Consider the following 17,319-nt stretch of genomic DNA (forward strand, 5'->3'; position numbering starts at 1 on the left):
ATCGCGATCTAAGCCCGATTGAACTGGTATAAGCACAGATAAATAGACTGTAAATAGTTTGAAGTTTGGAAACTGGAAAAAGGTAGTGAATCATACAGTTAAAGAAGAAGAGAAAATGTGGAAGTTGGAAGATATTACTGGTGAAATTATCGAGCTCATTGGAAATATTGGTTTCATCTTCTGATTTGGATAGTAAGGAAGTATTTCTGCTTATACTCATGAGGTTTCATATCAAAATCAATATTTATGACTGCAACTTTGTTTAGAAATCAAATTTCAGACCTTTAAACGTACCCAACCAGTATGACAAATAGCAATTTTCTATCTTCAGCAGGTTAATTAGTTAAATATAAGTATACACCAAATATATTCTATTTTTTTTTTGATATTTCATAGTTTATTAATGCACTTCTATTTTTTTTTCGTATTGATGTCCTCTTAGTCTATTTTCTAGATACCGAGATGTCTGCCCTATGTAGATAGCATCACAATTAGTACAAGGTACTTGATATATAATATTATTTCTTTTGTTTTTTGGTGTTTTAAACTTTAATTTAGTGAAATATATATTTTAACCGTCTACCTAAAGCTGTGATCTGCATATGGAGTACAAATGCTTTATTATTTTGATACTCTCTTATTCATAGAGTTATTGATTTGATAAACTTACATCGGAATAAATAATCACCCAACCATCTTCTTCCAAATAATCTAATCCATCTTTTCTCACAGCTTCAGAATGTTCTGATGAAGTTATTACTTTTTTTCGGTACGGTTGTTCGTTGAGGTATCTATCAGTAATCGATCCGATTCCTATATAATTCCTTTCCTTGGAAAATTTGTACATTTCATGTCTAAGAAGGCTAAGTGCGACTTGTGAAAATACGGCATAACCCGACATCGGTATACGAATTGGGTCCAAATAATCAATCTAAAATAGTAATATTGATAATTAATCGATGAGTTTTATGGTTCGATCAAAAAAAAACACAATTTCATGGTTTTAAAGTGATTTTATAATTGTTTCATTACTCAATGCACTTCTTTCAACCTTGCACTAATTGACGTATTCCATCCGTGAAATAAGAATCTAGAACATTGACCAAATAAACTTCCAAGGCAGCAAATTTTGAACCAATTCCCTCCAAAACTCATGAAATTTTTGAAGTTGATAAACTCTGACTAATAAATAAGCCGCCATATGCTCCAGATCTAGCCATGAGTGACTCCTGGCTGTTTTCGAACTTAAAAAAAAACGCTCCGAATAAAGGAATATCAATTTATTGAAGAAATTATCGCTTAAACTGAAATCTATTCTATACCAACGAAAAATCTTTCTGTGGAAAAGGTGTTGGGAGGCTGGGAAAATAAAACTAATTCTGGCAGTCAATATAATATGCAATTATTATCAAAGATGCAAAGATAAGCACCATTGGTAGAGTATGTCTTTTTCAGACGCCTAAAATTTGAGATATACGACAGCTAGAAGCCACGTCGGATCAAGGCACCACACCTAAGACCTTATAAGAGGCAATGCTTAGCTCTGAAAATAAATTGAATACAACGACAGCCTTCGTCATAACAGTTACTCGGGATTTGCAACGCGAAGAGCCTACGCTGATGCAGGAAACCGTAAGATATTGGATAATGTCCAGTCTCCCTCACCTGATGCAGGGAAATGTAGACTCTGCAATTAGGACACCACATGTTGCCCTGCCTTGGCAGAATAACAAAGGGTTGAGCTCATACGTCTTCACGCAAAGCAGTGAAACGAACTTGTCGAAGTCGAATCTGTCTAAAGGATACCCTAGTGATATCGTAAGAAGAAGACGACAGGATGATGTAGTAGGAAGAAGACGATCGGCCGATGTAGATAGTAAAATACGAAAAGGTCAACGTATCAACTGCATCTCGCATCAACCCAGCTTTGATCGGGACTCGCAGAGTAACTAATCAAGACTTCAGAGCAAATCCTCCGCGTCTTGGCACTAGTTGGCAATGTAGGTGGGGCTTTCCTATCCTTTTCGGAAAAATCGTCTTCCTTATCGGATTTATCGTCGGAAATATATGGACAACTGACAACTGACAACTGACAACTAACAACTGACAACTGACAACTGACAACTGACAACGGACAACTGACAACAGACAACAGACAACTTTCTTGTGTAGGTTGCTTGTTAAAAACTTCTTCCATTAATCTTTACAACCTCCGCTACTACATGAGAATACATATTATAAAGTAATTACTCTACATAACTTTTGTGACAAAATTTAAGGAATATATTGTGATAAAACAATAAAAAAAATTTTATTTTTAAAAGGAGAACCATTCAATGTGAAGAAGGGAAGAAGGAATATTTTGTCTGAACCTTTCAATAAGTGAAAAAACAGAATGAATAAGAAAGTCGAGCAAAAAACACAGTCGGGGTTGCCGTAAGGGGTTTCCTAAGAAAACTACTATACTTCTAGGAATACTGTAGGGCGTGAATTAGCTAGCAATTTGTAGATTCCGAAAGGTATATTAATAAATGAATTAGTTGACTTGTACGTCGACAATATATTTTGACCGGACAACTAAAATTAGCTAAATCAAAATAACATTATTTTGTAACAAAACAAGATAATCATTTCAACTTAACTCAGACCGCTCCAATTGATTATTTTTGGGGATGTTTTTCTCGCACAGTGTATGTTGGAGAGTGGTATTGGAAAATTCTTAGAAAATAAGCGATGTTTGCAGAAAATTAGTTGAGGAACTCGGACCCCTCGCCATTTAGTTTGAGTTATTAACTTTGTTAGTTATTAAGAGGGTTAATTATGGTCAATAGTAAATGTTTGATTACAGGTAGTTGAATATTGATCATATTGGGATATATGCTACTTATTTTCAGTTTTAACGAAATTCTAAAGTGGTCGCACAGTGTGAAGTCGCACCGAATGGATATACCCTCAAAATAAATGCTTCCCCGCTACGTTGAGAAATATTTTCAAATTTGCCGGAACAGAAACCATGGTGGGCGGTTAAAAATTTACGGTACTCACATTAACTACTATATTTTCATTTATAGGTCCGGCTATTCCTGGAAAGTACCTTATTTTCAGTTCCACCGCTCTTCCAGCTTCCAAAAAACCTTTATTCGGAAAAATGTTGAGCCATCTAGATTTGATTTGGTTTTTATGAAAAATTTTAATATCGTCAGAATCAATCTGGTAATTGAAGTCATGAAATCCTTTGTTTTCGAGAATCAAAGAATGTTCTATTACTTCACAGAAAAGCTGTAACAAAAAAAAAAAAAAAAGATGAAAAGTGAATTTATCGAGTGTCGATTTCACAACAAATTGGATATATTTTAAAATTTATGGTATTGAAAAAGTTTTGTCATCTACTCATTTCCTATATGTACTTATAAAATATTTTCACTTTAAAATTATCATTTATAATTAAACATGGTATCTATTTGCAAATACTGAGATCGAAATACGTTAGAATTAGATTATAAAAACGATATAACATCATAATTAACTCACCATAAATTGTTCACCAAAACCAAAGTAAAATTACATAAGGTAGATGAATTGAGTTACACAAATTTAAGTAAATTCAATTAAAATCGTTGAAGATTGCAATTTTACCTTTTTCCAACCAATGGACCGAATCGATTTCGATACGTGAAGTAAGATTTGAATATAAATACCAATGCAAACGAGAGCTAAATCAGTGCAATTCGCATCAAGCATACAAACACAACAACAATGGGAAAAGTAGTGTTAGTAATTCTAGGTGTAGCGTTATTCGCTCTCTTCGATCAAAGCTATGCCTTCAAGAACGAAGAAAAAGAAGCGTTAGATCAAGCCCTCGCAGCTTCCCATCATGGGCATGGACATCATGGATCCGGTGGCGGGCACGGACACCATCATGAATCCGGTGGCGGTCATGATAGTCACGGACATCATCACGAAAGCCATGGAGGCAAAGGTGACAAGGGATATCACACCGATCATCATTATGACAAAGGTCACCACGGCGGACACGGTGAACATCACTCAGCAGGACACCATGGAGCCCATGGAGGTCATCATCATTCACACCACGGAGGTGGAGGTCATCATTCGTCTCACTTTTCCCATGGAGGTCACCACAAGGGAGGAAAATTCGGTAGCGAGCACGGTCACAAGAAAGGACAGCAAACTAAAGGTTATCACCTCAAAGGACACAAAGATGAACACCACAAGGACCACGAGTTCTATGACGACGCCCACAAAGGAGGACATCACTCTAAACACGGTCACCATCATGGATACCACGGTTCAAAAGCTGGTCATCACAAGAAAGGAGGTTCCCACGAATCAGGACATCACGGTGGACATCACGGTAAAAAAGGATACGGTCACCACGGTCACCATGATGAAGATCATCACGGATACGAAGGGCACGGCGGACATGAACACCACCACTCCCACCACTCCGAACATGGTAATAAAGGTGGACACGACGGACACAAATCACACGGATTCTCTTCAAAACATTAAATTTGGATGTGATTATATTTTTTTGCTCAGTTTGTCGTTATTACCACGCAAACTAGTTTTTTAATAAAAAAATCACCCGATTTTTGGTATTTTCTTCATATAAACTCACAAACCAAGATTCATCCTTGTTGGGAAATTATATAAATAATGTCGTAGTACGAGAAAGGCGCAGCATTCATTGATGATGAGTATTCAATAAAACTATCTTAGGAATTAAAACCAACTACATCAAAATCACATCCCAAAAACACATAACTTAGCTTTCTGTATACTTTCTGTTTCTGTTCAACAATTTATTTTCTATTGTGGCAGTTATCTCCCCTGCACGTTCCACCAGTAGTATTGCAAAACAGACCAGCTCTTCGGCGTCCGCAAAAGGCTCCGCAACCTTTTGTGCTGCAGACGGAGTATTTTCACTATTTCTTGTGGTGCAGGTGGATCTACAGATTTAATAAACCTTCATTCATGACCCAATCCCGGTCCGTTGGATGAATGTTTTTGTTGCCAAGCCAAATATGTGGTTGAAGATAAACCCTTTTAGTATGTTCATTCACGGCACCAAATGTTAGAACTAAGGATGATAATTTTACGGCAGTGTTTTTCGCGGCAGTTTCAACAAATCTTTCATAGCCCATCTTTTCGAGATATTCTGATATCTACCAGCCTCTGAAAAATCTCCGAGTTCAGATGTATTATTATTTAAAAATATCTGTGTCTTATTTCTCAAATCTTGCCTTCGTTCTAAAAGATCCATGAATTTTTTTGCCTTTATTTTATTCCGCCGAAGTTGAGTCACACCCAGTGTGAAATAAAAACCAAATTTTTTGTAAGAGAAAGACTTTTATACGTACATTTCATAATTTTTGAGATATTATGAAAAGAAGGTGTTTTTTTTTAAATTGGATTTTATTTTTGAAATTTTTTTTGAAAATATGTGTCTTAAAGCAGCTAAACTGCTAGAATCCATCAAACTCTTTATATTAAAGTTAATTCTAGACGGAAATACGATTCATTTTAATTTTTGTGGAAATGAAACCCATTGATTTAAAAGGAAAAACAATTAGATGTTTTTTTTTTATTTGTATCACAGCTCACTCATTTTACGTGCAAAAGACTTTTAATAGTGCTCATTTTAAAGCTTATTTCAAGCACTACAAAACTCTATTTCATTAGAATGCATAAAATGTATCTACTCGCCGCTAGATGGCAATGATTAAATTTGAGACAAAATAAAAAACGGCTCTGATCTTTAATATCTCGCTCAATATAACACTTAGAACACTTTATAAAAAACCGATTTGTTCAGTTTTTTACCTGCTACAATTTTTTGTAATTATCTAGATTAGGTTACACCCTTTCGATTTCATTAAAATTTTAGTATGTTATGGAGAAAATTAAGCTGGAAAACTTGATATTTATATGTAGGGCACGGAAATCGTCCCTTCACATAGTTTTTCAACTTTGAAGTTCCATTTATACATCATAGTTCAGCTTCGCATGTCTAACCTAACCTAACCTAACCTAAGCTAACCTAAACTAACCTAAACTAACCTAAACTAACCTAATCTAACCTAACCTAACATAACCACTGATTTTAACTTGGAATATCAATCAATAAACGAATTTAATCTTTTTCAAGGTCATACACGAATAAAAAAAAACAAATATTGATAGATTTACTAACGATAGTCGTATATAAACAAAATAGACTAAATTCTCTGCAAATTTTATGATGCATGATGTCATGAAGACATGGGAAGCGCCTCACTAACAGAGTTGGCCCAAAGTTAATCAAATTGACGATTATTATTATTAATTTTACTATACTACTTAACTAATTTACAATTAATTACTTATTTATTTAATTTATTGGAAGATCAACACCATCAGCTTACGCAATACATAAATATGCTACTTCAAAAGCCAAAATGGAATTCTGTATAAGAAAACGATTCAAAATTCAACATTCCTTATTCCAATTCCAAAAGATTTGAAGGGTTTCACACTCTTTCGAGTGAAACTAGTAAATATGCAGCCGTTGCAGCTTTGTGTTACCCAAGAAGTGCATAAACATTTTTAAATCAGTCGTAAGGAAGGAAAAATCAGATATCCCAGAGCTTTTTACAGTCGACACTGCAGCCAATAACACACGCCACCAAAAAGACATTTTTTTCTATTTTAATTCCGACTCTGGCAGGGCCGGATTAAGATTTCTAAGGCCCGGGGCTAAAATAATGACGGGGCCCCCTTAAGGAATTCGAAAACCCGGAAAAATTCACAAAATAATATCAATACGTTAGATTTGGGGTATCAACACATCAAAAAATACAGAATGATTTCCAAATGATGGGGCCCTCTTGGACCTGGGGCCCTCTTGGACGTGGGAGCCGGGGCTATAACCCCCCAAGCCGCTATCTTAATCCGGCCCTGGACTCTGACAGTGAAGCGAAATCAGTTCAAATTTTTTTTTGCCGAAGGAACCCAAGAACGAGAGCTTCTACAAAGTTATTTTGTTTATTAAGAACAATGCCGTCCTCTGGCTTGGTAGTAAGAATGTTTTCTTTTGCAACTATGCTAATTAAAACTAAATAAACCATACATTCAAAGAGAATTTACCTTATTTCCGAGATATATGGAGTTTTTATCAAATGCATAATATATATTAGAGCATAGACCGGTTATTTGGATGCGCTCTTCTTCGCCGCCTTCTATTTTACAAACTGCAGTACATTTCATCCGTATATTTGGAGGTGGCGAGAAATATATGGTGAGCGAACCGTATTCATACGGTTTCAAACATCCCTTCCATGGTTCTATCGCCAATATTTCATTTAATCTACAATAATTTCCTATATTTCAGAAGAAATGTTTTTCTACATCCCGTTTTTATCAACAGTACGAGATAGTGAACAAAAAAATTGACGTTTCGTCTTAAATTTTGTTTATTTGAATTATTTTATTTCAATATCTGGGAGTTTCCCATACAGTATGGTGCTGAAGTGCATTCATTTTTCACGCAATCATAAATCTAATCGGAGAAACTTAGAGCAAGCAACAAATTTGACAAAAATGTCAATCCGATTTTGGTTCTAATCGGTTTTTGTTCCAGAGTACACAGATTGAGTTCTAGAGATCGGTCAATATTGGGTTTAAAGAGCACACAGCTCATTCAAAATATGTGTACCAATTGTTGACACTATAAAAAAGGATAAATCATTCAATTCCGCGTTCTACAAAAAACTTTTAGTTCCTTGTTAACAGTTTACACGTTTAAACTTACCGAAATAACTTTTTCTATTATCACAAACAAATTTTTTCAAACATTCTGACACAGGAACACAAATTTATCGGGATAGTTTCTATAATATCTGGGCTTGGGTAGTTTGTATTGTACGTTGCTGACCGATAGACGGATGATTCCCGTTGCAGGAAGGCTTAAAACCGCCCTCGGTCTGTTGCAGGAAAGAAGTGTAGTCATTTGAAGCAGTTCACCTAGGAAAATCGAGGTACCCAGCTATAAAGTCGTTCAAACTTGTTCATTTGACATTCCAAAACTCCTCCCAAAACTTACATGGGTGATTCCGTTCTAACTGTGATTTTTTGTATTCAAAATTTCAAGATTTTAAAATTTAACTTTTCTAACTTTTTTATGCATATTATTCATCTATTTTACTGTAAAAATAAAACTCTAAGAGGAATTTACTACAACTTCAAAGTATCACGAGCAAGACACAAATGTCGGATTTTGAGTTCCACGGTACTGACTCATTTATCCACGGTACTGACATGGTAACTTAAGATATTAAACAACAAGTGCATCAATTTTCCTCAGTTTGATCATAAACATTAGAATTTATAAGGTAATTAGTTTAAATCATTTGTTACGACAAAAAAAATTAATAATTTATCGGTAAATTCTAGGAATGGACATGACACGGTACTGACATGGTAACTTAAGATATTAAACAACAAGTGCATCAATTTTCCTCAGTTTGATCATAAACATTAGAATTTATAAGGTAATTAGTTTAAATCATTTGTTACGACAAAAAAAATTAATAATTTATCGGTAAATTCTAGGAATGGACATGACACGGTACTGACATTCAAGTGATGTAGTATAAGTTTTCTTTAAGTGGCAAGTTATATTGTATAAAAATAATGTTTAAATATCTTAAGAATTATTCAATTAACACAAAATTTTTATTAATTGATTATTAATTAATGACTAGTACAAAAAAACAATACAGGACATTGAATATCACAGTTAGAACGGAATCACCCACATATAATTCGATGTGAGCAACTTTAAAAATCGGCGGTCAAAAGTCAAAAAAATCGATTTATCGCGCATTTATTTTGCAAATAACTCGTTTCCTATGGGTTTTACGCTATTTATGTTTATTATCAACATTGTAGAGTTTTGAATTTTCTACAACTTTTGTTTCAAAAATTTTTTCATACGGCGCATCGTTTCTGAGATAGAGGGCGCTCTACACGCGGCTAGAATCCCGTTTTAAATTAACTGGTAGTCCCGATCAAAATAATCTCTTATAAAGTTTATAAATTATCACTAAATATATAATTATAAATATTTTTCAATTTTCATCATCGTCGTCTTCCCGCAGCTCTAAAATTCCAAGGTCGTTAACGTCTTCATTATCGTCTTCAATATTTGTTTGCGATTCTGCATTAGAAAGTTTCTCAAATGTTTTTAAAAACGTTTTTTTTCCTTTTTTAAAGATATTTAACATTTCCCTTGCTAATTTTTTTAAAGAAAATTTCTTGTTCATGACATCCTGTACGCCCAATTAAAATTCCAAGTAAATCTATTTATTCGCCTATTATTGTAGCTGTTTTATAATGTTTAAATATTTAAATATAATGTAATTGTTACTAAAAAACATTCATAATTATAATATATATTTAGCAATAATTTATAAACTTTATAAGAGATTATATTGATTGGGACTACCAGTTACTTTAAAACGGGATTCTAACCGCGCGTAGAGCGCCCTGTATCTCAGAAACGATGCACCGTATGAAAAAATTGTTGTAACAAAAGTTGTAGAAAATTCAAAACTCTACAATATTGATAATAAATACAAATAGCGTAAAACCCATAGGAAACGAGTTATTTGCAAAAAATGCGCGATAAATCGTGTTTTTTGACTTTTGACCGCCGATTTTTAAAGTTGCTCATATCGACTTACATTTAAGTTTTGGGAGGAGTTTTAGGATGTCAAATGAACAAGTTTAAACGATTTTATAGCTGGTTACCTCGATTCCGAAATTCCTGCATAAATCTACATAAAATGCCTGGACTAGTGGTGTTACTTCGGAATCATCTCCGGAATCAATTTTGACAACCACGTTTCACGTTTTTGTTAATTATTATTATAATTATTAATTTATTGACTTACCTCACTAAGATGTAGGACATTTTATTTCAAAATTTTGAAATTGAAATGTCAACAATTGGTGCTCTCATCCTTAATATTAAAAATTGTCGCCAACGCGGTTTTCCCGCTGGAATTAATTTTCGCGAGAGAAGGTTTATTGGTAAGTCAAGTTAACAGGTTATAGTTTACCTTCAGTCTCTGAAGATGATAATTCGGTAATCGAAACGCGCGTCATACAGTGTAATTGGTAAGAATTTTAGTCGTTTCGATTTTTAGACACTGACCAATTGCGTATTTATATTAATCCCCTTCACTATTAAAATGATAATAAAATCAAAATTGAAATCTGTTTTTACATGATTTTTTCTCAGGTTTTACAGCTCAAAAAAATGTAGCAGCCATCAGCAGTTTGTAATAGATTAAGGCTCGACCCAACCTGGGCGATTTAGTACAGTGAACCAAGTAAATCACCTTCGCAATTTTCAAGATCTTCATGGATTAGTTTGAAATTTCGACAGAAGCTCAAAAATAATGCAAATAACAAACCTGATTTGGTGCCAATGTATGCTTATACCACAGGGGTGAATGCCCCCCTTACTTGGGGGTGGAAATTTGAAATTTCGAAATAACACCGGGAATCGATATAGAATTGAATTTTATTGAGAAAATGTGGAATGAAGTTTTTTGTTTAACTCAATAATTTCTGAGTTATTCGCGATTGAAAATTTAAAAAAAACACGTTTTTCAACATTTTTTCGCGAAAAACTCGAAAATTACGCATTTCCTGGAAAAAATTATTCTTTGACTGAAGCTTTTAATAAAACAAAGAAATTAATCACTTTAAATTTAATTTTTTTAATAATATTCAGCAACTTATGAGTCTGAAAGCCAATTTTTTCTTTTTCGTAAATTTATGTAGAGGTTTGAGCTCAAATAACGGAAAAACGATAAATTTTTGATAAAAAATTGTGATAAACATTTTTAAAGTACTTTTTCAGACCTTTAAAATGAGCTTTTATAAAATCGTCTAGCATGAAAATTAAGCGAGTTATGACGAAAATAAGTTAAGTAACTCGAATTTGAAAAAAAAAAAAATGTCGGTAAATTTGACACCATGTGCGGCAAAATTAAAATTAATCGTAGCCCATGTAAAATTATCTTTGTTTAAGCCCTAACAACACGTTCAAAAAGTTTGAATGGTTTAGAACACGTATATTTTGAAAAAAGTTGTTTAATGTGAAATTTTTTTTCGATTTTTAAAAAAAACTTTATTTTTTCAAAATATCTCAAAAACTATTGGATCAACGAAATAATTTTTTTTAAATAAAATTTAGCTTTTATTTTACTGAACATTTTGCTTTTTTTTAAACTCACGTAGCTTGAAAATTAAGCGAGATATAAGCGTTTAAAGTATTGATTTCAATGCTAAGTCTTTTTTACCCTTTAACATCAAAATTCTCTGAAGAAAAGGGTTGCAACTATCATGGTTTTGTAGCTTATGAAATTCCCTACAAAATGACGTATGGATGGATGCAAAAAGCTTAAAGGGAAGCCGAGTTATTATTAAAAAACCGAATACATTTTCCTAGAGATAATGCTGGAAAATCACGAAACGTCTTTTTGGAGTATTTATTCTCTTATACATGTTGTGTCTCCTTTTTATTTATATATCTGGATTCTCACATGTATAAACACATGCAAAAAAATAGGGTAGTTACATATAAAAAATAGAAATATTACTTAATATTGTAAAAAAACAACAATAATTTCACACGCTTGAACATAATTAGCCCTATAACTGCTTCCATTTAGTAATTTGCAATTTTTTCCATTCTGAGGGGTGGTTTTTGGTGGTTGCATTATAAAAAATATTGAGGGTAAGATTTCTTATACTCGAAGAAAGAAAATTTTCCAAATACGATCCAAAATAAAAAGAATTTCATGTTTTTTACCACATTTTTAAAATAATCTTTGTTTGAGGGGTTGTTTTTAAGGGTAAATGAGCTGTAAAATATCAAAATATTAAAATTATGATACAAAACAATCAAAATTTATTATATTTGAACATAACTACAGCCCATTACCGCTATAATTCATTAGTATTCAATTTATTGGAGTAAGGGGTGATTTTCACCCCTTAAAAATAAAAAGCACACTTTGCGACCAAGTCAGGTTTGAAGAGAAGGGTAAGATGAACTAAATTCCAAATTTTCAACAAGATCGATGAAGGTCTTTAAAATTGCGAGGCTTCGATCGATTTTATGCTTGAATAGCTGTACTAATTATATTTTTTTATTCCACGACATCAGTAATTGCTGCTACGAAAAGTCGTACACCGTATTTTTTCATCACACCTCGTATATTTACTATATTCAGAAATAGGTAATACCTGAATCGATTGCTGTTTTGTTGTTTAAATTGTTTTTCTTCCAAAATATCGACTATTTGTTCCTCTTCATTAATTGATGCTATATCTTTGAGTATCTTTTGAGCTTTTCTTAGAGCCGAATCCGTATTTGCTATTGACGTCGAAAGCACTGACATCATTCCTTGACTTCCTACATGTTTAACAGGTATATATTCGATAAGTCCGTCAGATATCTCATTTTTATACTCGAAAATTTGATCAAATTTGGAAATCTCAATCGACTGTTTCTTGAGCCTTGAAAAACAATTTTATAAGTTTGTGCCATTCAAGATCGAATGTCTACTCGAGTTCTATGTATTATATCAATAATAATTTAACAATAACTACAGACAAACGGAAATTTGACGAAAAAGCTCCTGCCGAAAAGAAATAATGACATACAGAACTACCTCGCGAACTTAACCGCAACAGAAGATTTTAACTATGAAATCAACGAAACCATTAAATAGACCGCAAGTAACAAATGTTCCTCTACACTCATGAAGGTCGATGGACTAAAAGCAGCCAATGTATTTGTCAAACTGAATGAGTCTTCAAGACCTACACCTTTAAAAACAATTTAGCATTGAAGCCGATCCCTCCATATCACCTGGAACGTTCCCTATAAAACATTTACTTAAACCTTGGACTATAGAAATCGTACTTAAATATCGTAACGTTCTGCTAGTAATATTGAAGGTAAGAATTGTTTCTTCTTTTATAATAACTAATTAGATAATAGAAAGTTTAAATTATTATATTCAATATGCATTTGAGATGTATAGTTTTTTTTCCAATAGATAGATGTTAATGTTTTTCCACTCTAGAACTTTTTCCAATTATCATGGTCTGCAGATTAAATTGTACCGAAACTTTTTGCTAAATCGAAGAAAAATGTATTTCATGGTTAATCGTTAATTAAATATTAAATATTGAGCAACTTATTTGGTAAGAATTCGTACCGGTGAAATAGTTTATACAGTTTGTCGCATTTAATATGAAGATATATACAGATTCTCGTTATTGAGAGTTGAAATCCGAATTTTTATACAGTCTGGAATATAACACATTTTTATCAGCTCTAAGTTTAGCTGTGGACGTATAGTATAGTAAAAAAACTTAGAATCAAATGATAAAAAAATAGATTTCAAAATTTAACGTTAAACTAAAGAATATTTTTTAAAAATGTAATATAAAGTAATGGTAAGATTGCGAATTGTAATTTGTTAATTTGATTATCCGCTTTTGTCACAATCTTGAACCATATTCAAGCGGTCTACCAATTTTAGTGGACTTAGTTATCTTTTATATTAAAAAAATTGATGATTTCCATTCCGAGTCCGTTCTGGCGTTCTACTCAACCGATTTGTAAAATTTTTTTTTTCAATGAAAGGTATTGATGCACAGATCAGCCATCAACCATCGGATTTCATCTAATTTCCACCATTCTCAAGTTATACTCAAATGCGATTTCCCCCTGTACATTACTTATGGGAGTTTTTCACATACACACGTTCTATCTTCAATATCTCAGGTTCTATTCAAGACAGAGACTTCGTTTTGATTTAAGAATACTTGCTGAAATACCTACTTTCTTTTGAGTTCTTGAACACTTAAATCGGTTGAGTTGGAGAGGAGCTAGGCGCGGACATTCAACGTGGAGTTATGGATTTTTGTAGGTTTTTGGCAATTTTTCTACATTCAAATATCTATATTTCAGGTTCTAATATAGCTACAGAACTCGTTTTGATTTAAGAACACTCAATGAAACACCTTCTTTCTTTTGAGTTTTTGAACACTTAAATCGGTTGAGTTGGAGAGGAGCTAGGCGCGGACATTCAACGTGGAGTTATGGATTTTTGTAGGTTTTTGGCAATTTTTCTACATTCAAATATCTATATTTCAGGTTCTAATATAGCTACAGAATTCGTTTTGATTTAAGAACACTCAATGAAACACCTTCTTTCTTTTGAGTTTTTGAACACTTAAATCGGTTGAGTTGGAGAGGAGCTAGGCGCGGACATTCAACGTGGAGTTATGGATTTTTGTAGGTTTTTGGCAATTTTTCTACATTCAAATATCTATATTTCAGGTTCTAATATAGCTACAGAATTCGTTTTGATTTAAGAACACTCAATGAAACACCTTCTTTCTTTTGAGTTTTTGAACACTTAAATCGGTTGAGTTGGAGAGGAGCTAGGCGCGGACATTCAACGTGGAGTTATGGATTTTTGTAGGTTTTTGGCAATTTTTCTACATTCAAATATCTATATTTCAGGTTCTAATATAGCTACAGAATTCGTTTTGATTTAAGAACACTCAATGAAACACCTTCTTTCTTTTGAGTTTTTGAACACTTAAATCGGTTGAGTTGGAGAGGAGCTAGGCGCGGACATTCAACGTGGAGTTATGGATTTTTGTAGGTTTTTGGCAATTTTTCTACATTCAAATATCTATATTTCAGGTTCTAATATAGCTACAGAATTCGTTTTGATTTAAGAACACTCAATGAAACACCTTCTTTCTTTTGAGTTTTTGAACACTTAAATCGGTTGAGTTGGAGAGGAGCTAGGCGCGGACATTCAACGTGGAGTTATGGATTTTTGTAGGTTTTTGGCAATTTTTCTACATTCAAATATCTATATTTCAGGTTCTAATATAGCTACAGAATTCGTTTTGATTTAAGAACACTCAATGAAACACCTTCTTTCTTTTGAGTTTTTGAACACTTAAATCGGTTGAGTTGGAGAGGAGCTAGGCGCGGACATTCAACGTGGAGTTATGGATTTTTGTAGGTTTTTGGCAATTTTTCTACATTCAAATATCTATATTTCAGGTTCTAATATAGCTACAGAATTCGTTTTGATTTAAGAACATTCAATGAAACACCTTCTTTCTTTTAAGTTTTTGAACACTTAAATCGGTTGAGTTGGAGAGGAGCTAGGCGCGGACATTCAATGTGTAGTTACGGATTTTTGTAGGTTTTTGGCAAATTTTTCTACATTCAAAGATCTATATATCTCAGATTCTAATATAGCTACAGAATTCGTTTTGGTTTAAGAACACTCGTTGAAACACCTTCTTTCTTTTGAGTTTTTGAACACTTAAATCGGTTGAGTTGGAGAGGCGCTGGACGCGGACATTCAATGTGGAGTTATGGATTTTTGTAGGTTTTTGGCAATTTTTCTATATTCAAAGATCTATATCTCAGGTTCTAATATAGCTACAGAATTCGTTTTAGTTTAAGAACACTCGTTGAAACACCTTCTTTCTTTTGAGTTTTTGAACACTTAAATCGGTTGAGTTGGAGAGGAGCTGGACGCGGACATTCAATGTGGAGTTATGGATTTTTGTAGGTTTTTGGCAATTCTTCTACATTCAAAGATCTATATCTCAGGTTCTAATATAGCTACAGAGTTCGTTTTGATTTAAGAACACTCGCTGAAACACCTTCTTTCTTTTGAGTTTTTGAACACTTAAATCGGTTGAGTTGGAGAGGAGCTAGGCGCGGACATTCAATGTGGAGTTATGGATTTTTGTAGGTTTTTGGCAGTTTTTCTACATTCAAAGATCTATATCTCAGGTTCTAATATAGCTACAGAGTTCGTTCTTTTCTATTATAATGATTTCTGATACTTATTAAATGATTTCGATGCGAGCAAAGCCGCGGGTAAAAGCTAGTTATAAATAAAGTTGACATTGACTCAAGTATACTGTTAACAATCAAATGTTTGAATTTGATACGCCACCGGTCTGGCTCTTCAGAGTTAATTCAACTTAATTCATACTTACTTTGAAGTAATTGGTTCTATGCTCTTACAAGATAAGGCCTTACTGGAAACACTCCATTTTCCCTGTGAAAAATGCAAATATATAATTGGCATAATGAACTTTTTCAAGTAACTATAACTATAGAAATTAGTGGGATTGAATCGGATGTGTGTGTACTGATCAGCAAAGGTGGAACCGAAGAATTCACGATTAATCGAGTGAGGCAACGTAGCGCCAAAATAATCGTCAAACTTTTTTGCTAAAGAGCCAAATATGAACATTATAATAATTAAAAAAAAATGGGAGCCAAATCTGCTTGTTCAATAAACTTCTATCACGCTTAAAAAGTAGTAAAAAGTACACTAAATGAAACTAAATTTCATATTTATGAAAGCGAACAATAAAAAATTATTTAGTTTAGGTTGCATACGCCCGATTTCCTTGAAATTTTAGTACGTTATACAGTTTTTTATGCCGAAAAAGAAGATATATATATGTTGGGCGCGAAAAACATTCCTTCACATAGTTTTTTTAGTTTGAACATTGGAAAATGTACACAATCTTGAATAGTTGATATTTCGCAAATACTTGATGTATTTGCCACCCCCTCTCGCCCCCAATCCACCCCAACATTATAATTAGTTACGACTAATATAATGACACAAATAAATTTATTCACACGTACAAATAATCATCAATTTCCATCGGATACATTCGTCAAATTTCTTCAATAAATGCTTCAATTCTATTTGAATACGAATGTCTATCCCAAAATACTGACGATAATGAGATCTAGCTCTTCCATAACGAATATCTCGCCAAAGTCGCTCAATATTTTGGGTATGAACCTAACCTAACATAACCTAACATAACCTAACCTAATCTAACCTAACCTAACATAACCTATCTAAATTTTCAACCTCGAAAAAGTATGTGAAGGAATAATTTCCGCGCCGTATACTAAAATTTCAAGGAAATCGGGCGTATGCAACCTAAACTAAATAATTACCCGAACCATGTGCTCTGATCTTCTTGAAAAGTTTGAGTAAGTCAGATTTGTATGTTGTCGTTTCTAATTTTAGGCATGATTACAAGTTCTCATCAATAATACGACTTCCGAGCTCAGTCTCAATAATGTTTATACTTGAAAAAGATTTTTCACATTTATATGTAGAGCCGAAAAGGGAAACACAAGCTTTTTCAGCT

At 33.2% G+C, this 17,319-nt stretch overlaps 2 protein-coding genes across 2 annotated transcripts in view; one reads left to right on the forward strand and one right to left on the reverse strand.

Annotated features, from left to right (window-relative positions):
* The window catches only part of LOC130895473 (purine nucleoside phosphorylase-like), a 320,652-nt gene extending 317,350 nt beyond the window's left edge, over positions 1-3,302 (forward strand). Inside the window, exon 6 of the mRNA XM_057802779.1 lies at positions 3,287-3,302. The gene's annotated coding sequence lies outside the window, so the exon portion shown is untranslated. The remainder of the gene's footprint in view (positions 1-3,286) is intronic.
* The window catches only part of LOC130895821 (hydrocephalus-inducing protein homolog), a 141,327-nt gene that overhangs the window by 85,378 nt on the left and 38,630 nt on the right, over positions 1-17,319 (reverse strand). The window contains exons 19-23 of the mRNA XM_057803372.1: positions 16,135-16,196; positions 12,325-12,597; positions 7,150-7,369; positions 3,046-3,279; positions 671-931 (exon numbers count right to left, since the gene is read on the reverse strand). Coding sequence (XP_057659355.1) covers positions 671-931; positions 3,046-3,279; positions 7,150-7,369; positions 12,325-12,597; positions 16,135-16,196 — 1,050 coding nt within the window. The remainder of the gene's footprint in view (positions 1-670; positions 932-3,045; positions 3,280-7,149; positions 7,370-12,324; positions 12,598-16,134; positions 16,197-17,319) is intronic.

Source organism: Diorhabda carinulata, chromosome 6 (genome assembly GCF_026250575.1).
Source record: "Diorhabda carinulata isolate Delta chromosome 6, icDioCari1.1, whole genome shotgun sequence".
In the NCBI taxonomy this organism is placed as follows: Eukaryota; Metazoa; Arthropoda; class Insecta; order Coleoptera; family Chrysomelidae; genus Diorhabda; species Diorhabda carinulata.